A 6,931-nucleotide genomic window follows, 5' to 3' on the forward strand; every position below is an offset into this window, starting at 1 on the left:
GGCAAACGAAGGAGTGAAGACTACGTCCGGCCCCGGGGGAGGGGGCGCGTAGTCATTCAGACGCCGACCTCCCCCAGGCTCCCTATTTTTGGGGGCAATCTTCCTCCCTCCCCCAAACCCATCCATGAATCACCCGTGTTGGGGGCGGGGGGGAGGGGGGAGGCGGAGCCGTGACCCATTCATGCCGGGAATCGGATCCAGATGTTCCTGCCTCATGCAGCTGCTCCTTTGCCTTTTTTGGCTAAAAACGTGCAGTCGAGAGCGAATCCCCGGGGGGCGAGGAGGGAGCCTGGCCACCCCCCCTCTCCCCCACTTCTACCCATCACGGGAAAGTGTTGGGGGGCAGGGAGAGATTCTGGGGTCCCAGGGACAGGCGGCGGTAAGGAAAGGAGCCCCTCCTCTCGATAGTTCGTCCCTTTTAGGGGGCTTTGTAAGGAGAGATCGAGATCGAGGAGGGGAAAGCGAAGGGTGGGTTTGCAGAGAAGTGTTTCTAGAAGACAATGAGGGGCGGTCCAGCAGCGGTGGCGAGTACACCTCTGGGTTGGATCAGTTTCCTCATCTCTAAAATGGGAGTAATTCTATTTCCAGTATCTACTTCACGGGGCTCTTGTAAGGATAAGTAGGATTCTTATAATAATGAGCCCTGTGAGGCTGGAAAAGAACTTTACAAATCTTCCCTCCCTTGGAGGTAGATGCTATTATTATACTCAGTTTACAGATGAGGGAAATGGAATAGAAGTAGAGACTTGCTCCAGGTATATCCAGCTAGTAAATGTCTGAGGTCAGATGGGAACTCAAGTCGTCCAGTTCCAAATCCAGGCTCTATCCACTGTCCTACATGCTTGCCTCTGTAAAGAGCTATAAAAACCAAAGTCAACAAGCATTTATGGAGCACCAACTGCATTCCAGTCATGGTGTTAAGTCCCTGGGGATACAAAAGTACCAACAAGGGTTACAATTGTAACACCTCAGCATACTATATTATAAGAAGTCTAATATTGGGGAGGAGAGAATCAGGATGCCTCCAACTGAGGCATCTCCCTGATATGCACTTAATGTGTGACCCTCCAGAAATCTGCCCCTAGACCTCAGTTTCCTTATCTGTAAAATGGCAGAACTGATGTTTCCAAAGGGCTAATGATGTAAGAGCTCTGCAAGTTCAAACCCCTAGGAATGGAGCGGTTTTTATTTTTGCCCTTATTCTCCATCCCCACGGAGGGCAGAAGATTAAAGGGTAAAGCTACAGCAGGAGGTCAGACCTTGGGAAAAGTGGGGAACGATATGTGTGTCCTGAAGAGGGGAAAGGGTGGGATCACTTTCCCTGGGCACCCTTCCACAGCAAAGGCCACAATCCTCTGTAGACTCCTTCTGCCAAATAGGCGTGTTTAGTACTTGTACCCTTTGAAGAGAGAAGTTCTTGGGCAAAAAGAGGAATCTAGGCTTAGGGAGGAAGCCCCCTCTGCTCCCCTGAAAATAGAACTGCCACAATTTCATCACACTTTTATTGCAAGAAGCAAGAAAGGGGAGGGAGGATGAAAGGTTCCCCCTTCTCCCTTACTCCCCCGCCCCTAATTAAGGCCCTGGTCATCCTTCTCTCCTTGCTCCCCAATCCTCCACACCCTGCCCCCCTTTCAGTTCTCAGTCAAGGCAGCCTCAGACAGATAAGGGCAGGGAAGAGCTGAGTCAGGCCTCTGCTGATAGGGCCTGGGCTTGGGGCCCTCAGAGAGGAGGAAGAAAATCTTTGGGTTCTGAGGCCCGAGGTCCTGGGTTTGTTGGGGCAGGAGTGGTCTCATGTTTAAGGACCTTTGGTTAGAGACTGGGAGGTTAGGATTCAGGCAGGGCAGGAGGTCCTGGGTGAGGGTCACAGGTTCCACACACTCCTAGAGCTAGAAGGGACCTCAGAGGTCATTAAGTCCAACCCCTGCAGGAACCCAAGCAGGAAGATTGCTTGACAACATCCTGAACAAGATGATCATCCAGCCTCTGTTTGAAGACTTCCAGCAATGGGCACCTCACTACCTCCTGATCTGGGTTTGGGGAGCTGTGGGAATGGGGGCACCCTGGGTTTGGGATGAGATAGCCAAGGGGACATTTGGGTTTATAGGAGACCCCAGTTTTGAGATGGGAGTATCCTGGGAGATCCCCAGCCGGGGAGGCTCCCTCAGAGATCAGCTTGGCTGCATCCTTGGCAAAGAACTTGATCTCCGTCAGGTATGAATCCCTGGCCCACAAGGGAGGTTGAGCAGCGGGCACAGGAGAAGCAGCTGTGGTGCCAATGACGGTCCTCAAATGACACATACTTGCCCCCGCCAAGTCCTGCAGGGAGTAGGGGAAATGGAAAAGGTGAGGTCAGATCCCTCGATACTCACCTCCCCTTCCCAGAAGGCTCCCTCCACTCCTCCAGCCACAGTGTGATGGGTTCCCATTACTTAGAGTGGGGGAGCTCCCCTCCCAAACAAACCCTACCACAGTGATCCCCCTCCCCAACAGGTGCCAAACCCCCACCTGTAATGGGCCGCTTGCAGCTGCTACATTTCGGTGCATAGAGCTCCCCAAAACAATTCACGCAATAGGGGTCATCGTCCCGGGATGTGAACTGTTGGCCAGCCAGGGGGGTTTGGCATCCAGTGCAGACCAGGCACTCCCGGTGCCAGGGCTGGTCACGGTAAGTCACTCCACCCTGTGTTAGTGTCTAGTGGGAGACAGTCAGGAGACGGGACACTATGAGTGGAGGGGCACAGGAGATATCAGTTTGGGAACAGAGAAGAGATACAATTGGGGGGCCAGGGACAAGGAGCATGAAATTAGACTGTGGATATTATTCTGCATCATTCTCTAGTTCCTCTTGGAAGACAGAGCAAAGCCTTGAGAAGCTGATGTAGGAAGAGGCCAGATATTTTAAATACCAACCCCAGGGGTCGAGAGCCCTGACCTCCACCTTCCATCTCTTCATGTACTCCCCCACCAGACCGTTCCCCTGATCTTACCTTGCTGCAGCGGGCACATCGAGGGGCAAATTTGCTTTCATAGCAGGGCACACAGTAATGAGCGCCCTTGTCGGGCACAAAGGATCTGGAGCCTAAAGGCTGCTCACAGCCGCTGCAGAGGAAGCAGTGTTCGTGCCAGGTCTGACCCCCATACTCTAGCTTCCGAGATCCTGGTTAGGATGGAGAAGGGGTCAAGGATCCCTTCCTTCAGGGACTCCACTGTCCCTCCATGCCCAACACCCTCCCCATCAAAGGTTCCTGCCGGTCCCCGTGCCCATACCAGGCATGACAGTCTCCCCACAGGCTGAACATTGTGACGAGAAGGCGCTGCAGTAACACTCGTTACACAGGAGCTCGTTGTCCTGGCAAGTAAAGGGCTCATCTGCCAGGGACTTCTCGCAGCGGCAGCATCGGAAGCAGCCTTCATGGTAGTGTCGATCTTCATAGAACAGTTCCTATGTTGGGATGGAGGAAAAGGAATAGCATGTTTGGGTTTAGGGTGAACCCACACTCCCCACCATTCCCAAGGACACATGTCCTCTGGACCCTCTTCTGGATGGAACCCAGTCCTTTTGCCATGCTCAGATAAGGAAAGAGAAGCCCAGACTAGATCTAAGATGGAACCTAAGAACCCAGAAACCAAAGCCAGCTTGGCAGCTGATGCCCATCCTCACCCGAGAGTCATGCCCAATAAGCTCCTTGCATTCGGCACATGTGTTGGCAAAGGTGCCGTCATAGCAGGGAACACAATGGGGACCACCCTCTGCCTGGATGTATTTCCGACCATACAGGGACTCCCCACACTTTGCACAGTCGAAGGCCTCACTCATGGTGGTGTTGAGGGCCCTAAAGAAAGAGATCACAAAAGAATTAGGGGTTATTGCCTGGGTTACTCAGGTGCAGTGGGAACAAACACCCAGGAGGAGGAACCTGGATCCTTCAGATCTCAGTGAAATCGAGACAAGTGGGGGTCAAGCTAGGATCGAATGGCCTAGGGGTAGGCAAGGTGGGCACAACATTCAAGATGGTGCAACAAGAGATCCTTCCTTTTAAGGTAATCTGACAAAGCCACCCAGATTTTTAATGCCAGAACATTTTACTTTGTTCTGCAGGAATTTCTCATGTGCTATGTCCCAAGTGCCACAATGTTCAAAACTTGCCTGGTCTTTTCCTAGTTCTGGAGCTAAATGGGGGAAATTCGTCCAGCCCAAACAGGGGAACCAGAAGTCAGAGAAAGCTCTGGAAGAGGGAAACCAGAATTGACCTGAACTATGTTGAGTAAAGAATGGAGGAAAATTGCTTTCACTATCCTAAGGCAAGACTCCACTTCAACTCTGGTTCTGAAAAAGAAGGGATAAAAGGCCGGGTGCCTTAAGACTCCTGGGATGTCCTGGGAGATATGGACATACATAGCTGGTGTATGGAGGGCTCCCCATCTTCTGTGCACTGATACCCCCACCCTTTGAATCCTCAGGGGAAGATAGGTCAGGAAGAAGAGACTGCTTCCTAATTTGGGTCCTAACAGAGCTTGATGGAGGGATGATTCCCCCTCCCCCACCAGTGACTCACTTCCTGTCCTAGCTCTAGCTCTGAGGAGTTCCTTCCACTACTGCACCCCCCACCCCACCCCCAACTAATTTCCCCCATCATCAAGCTTTCCTTCCCTGGTGACTGATCTGGGTAAGGGGGCAGAGCAACAAGAAGTCAGGCTTCCCCTCTGCCCTATCTTACCAAATGTCTTAGCTTCTCCTGGAAAATCTGATACAAAATTCTACCCCTTTTCCCAGGCTCTCAGAGGGCACCAAGGAAACCTCATTATTCTGGGAGAAAGCTATGATTCTGGTGCCCAAGGCTGTGGACAGTCCAAGGAGAGACTTCAATCTGAGGGGAGAGGCCTGGGTGGGTGACACTGAGAACACAACCATGGGGTCAGAGATAAGGAAAAGGGAGTAGTATGGTGGATTTAGAAAGGGTATTGGATTTGGAGGCAGAGGCTTGGGATTCAAATCCCACCTCTAATCCTACTTGTTGGACCTTGGGCCAGTTAATTCATTTCTCAAGTCTTCAATTTCCTCATCAATGAAATAATAATAGCTATAATGTATATAGTGCTTGAAAGTTTGCAAAGGGGAAAGCCAGAGGAGGACTAATAGTCTCCAAGTTTCCTTCTAGTTCTGAATCTATGATCCTATGGTGAATCACCAAGATTAAGTACCTCCTCTGTGCTAAGGATCAGGCTAGGAGATGAGGATCTGAAGACAAATATGAAATAGTCTCTGTCCTCCAGGCGCTCACATTCTAGGCATGGAAATAAAATGCACATATATAAGTGTATATGTTTCAAAAACTCTTCCTATAGAGATTATAGTTAATGAAGCTTTAAAAGTCAAATGGATTGCTGTAGATTGAAAATTTTAGTTAAAATTAAATAAAAAGTTTAACTGTGTCGGAAGAGACTATTTAGAGGGGGCATGAGAGAAGTTAAAGACAGAAAAGAGGACGGAGACACCTTCTTTCTTGATGGTACGATTGAAGTCTTTGTCTTTCTAAGAGGATGGTAAGATTTCCTGAGAAGAGACTTTATTTGGGATCTCGAGCGAACTGAGTGGTGGAACTTTATTTCCAGAAGTAAGGAGAAGTAATCTACAGTAACAGTGATGGTTACAGGTGACCCTGGCTAGGATCATTCACAGACATTTATATTTAATCTTAGGGAAATTAAGGGACTTTATATTATATATATGAATATATATTTATAATAAAGGAAATTAAGAATAACTAGGATTCAGAAGAGATTTATATAGATTATAAAAGAAGTGATATTTGATGAGTTGAGGTTGGGTCCTGAGCTTATTTATTGGTAGCTATATTAAGTGTTATTAATCAATAAGGAAATAAATATACTCCTAGATTACTTTAGAGCTTGGAGTGAAGAACTACACAAGTAGCAGGCTGATCGGTGACCTATAAGTGATCATGGCCTTATATAATCCTGCTAATAATAATATACAAAATAAGTGGAAAGGAATTTCTGGAGGGAGGACACTAGCAGCTGGACAATTAGCGGGTGGTGATGAGGGAAATGCACTAGCTCCTCATGGTCCATCCCTAGGGGAAAAGCAGGGAAATGTCATAAGTTGCCTCCCCTTACCTCCCTCCCACTATTAGTACCCTGCTATTTTACTGTATATTTATTTTGTATATTTCTTGTGTTTACTTATTTGTTAAAGTGTTATATCCCTCTAGTGCAGGGGGTTTTAACCTCTGTGTCATAGACCCCTGGAAGAGTTTGGAAGCCCAGGGATCCCTTCTCAGAATCTCATTTTTAAATGCATAAAATATACAGAAACCAAAGGAAAACAATTATGTTATAATATGCTTATCAAAATATTTTTCAAGAATAAGTTCGAAGACCCCAAGGATCTAGTGGAATGCAAACTCCTTGAAGGCAGGAATTATTTAATTTTCTTCCTAAATCTCTGGCACCTAGTTTCAAGTGCCTGGCCTGAGGCAGAGGCTCAATTAATATGTGTTGATTGATTTGTTGAAGATGGGAGGTGTCAGCAAGCAGAATGAAGCCCAAGGATGAGAATTCAAGGTGGGAAGATTCTCAAAAGTAGGGGGGAACAGTAAGGCTTCCAGAAGCCTCTGAGTTCCCAGCCCTTTCTCCTAGCCTGCCTCTTTCCCTTTCACTCCCCTTGCCTCCAGCCACTCAAGTCCATTTGTTTTCCCACAGCATGAACACTGGCAGTCTTGGTGTCAAACACATGCAAGCATCTGTGGGGAGCACAGATGGCCAGATGTCAAAATTCACTAGCAAATGGAAAAAAAAGAAAAAAGAGGGAGAGGGAGGGAGAGGGAGAGAGAGAAGAGAGATGGGAGGGGGGGAGAGAAAGGGAAAAAGAGAGAGAGAAAGAGAGAGAGAGAGAGAGAGAGAGAGAGAG

At 48.5% G+C, this 6,931-nt stretch overlaps 1 protein-coding gene across 1 annotated transcript; it reads right to left on the reverse strand.

Annotated features, from left to right (window-relative positions):
- Nucleotides 1-1,488: 1,488 nt before the first annotated feature.
- On the reverse strand, nt 1,489-4,524 carry FHL3 (four and a half LIM domains 3). Its single transcript, XM_044683486.1, has 5 exons — nt 3,662-4,524; nt 3,268-3,442; nt 2,988-3,157; nt 2,506-2,692; nt 1,489-2,316 (listed from the first exon to the last, which is right to left on the reverse strand). Exons 1-5 carry the CDS (start codon nt 3,815-3,817, stop codon nt 2,162-2,164), a joined length of 843 nt encoding a protein of 280 aa, XP_044539421.1. The 5' UTR covers nt 3,818-4,524; the 3' UTR covers nt 1,489-2,161.
- Between the last annotated feature and the right edge of the window lie 2,407 nt (nt 4,525-6,931).

Source organism: Gracilinanus agilis, unplaced genomic scaffold (genome assembly GCF_016433145.1).
Source record: "Gracilinanus agilis isolate LMUSP501 unplaced genomic scaffold, AgileGrace unplaced_scaffold22898, whole genome shotgun sequence".
NCBI classification, from domain to species: domain Eukaryota; kingdom Metazoa; phylum Chordata; class Mammalia; order Didelphimorphia; family Didelphidae; genus Gracilinanus; species Gracilinanus agilis.

What these genes read in the sequence shown, in the direction of transcription:
- FHL3 (XM_044683486.1), bottom strand. Translation starts at nt 3,817, where the DNA reads ATGAGTGAGGCCTTCGACTGTGCAAAGTGTGGGGAGTCCCTGTATGGT. An exon ending in TGGGGAGACTGTCATGCCTG is followed by an intron (nt 3,158 to 3,267) that starts GTATGGGCACGG and finishes CATCCTAACCAG; the next exon opens with GATCTCGGAAGCTAGAGTAT. An exon ending in GATGTGCCCGCTGCAGCAAG is followed by an intron (nt 2,693 to 2,987) that starts GTAAGATCAGGG and finishes GTCTCCCACTAG; the next exon opens with ACACTAACACAGGGTGGAGT.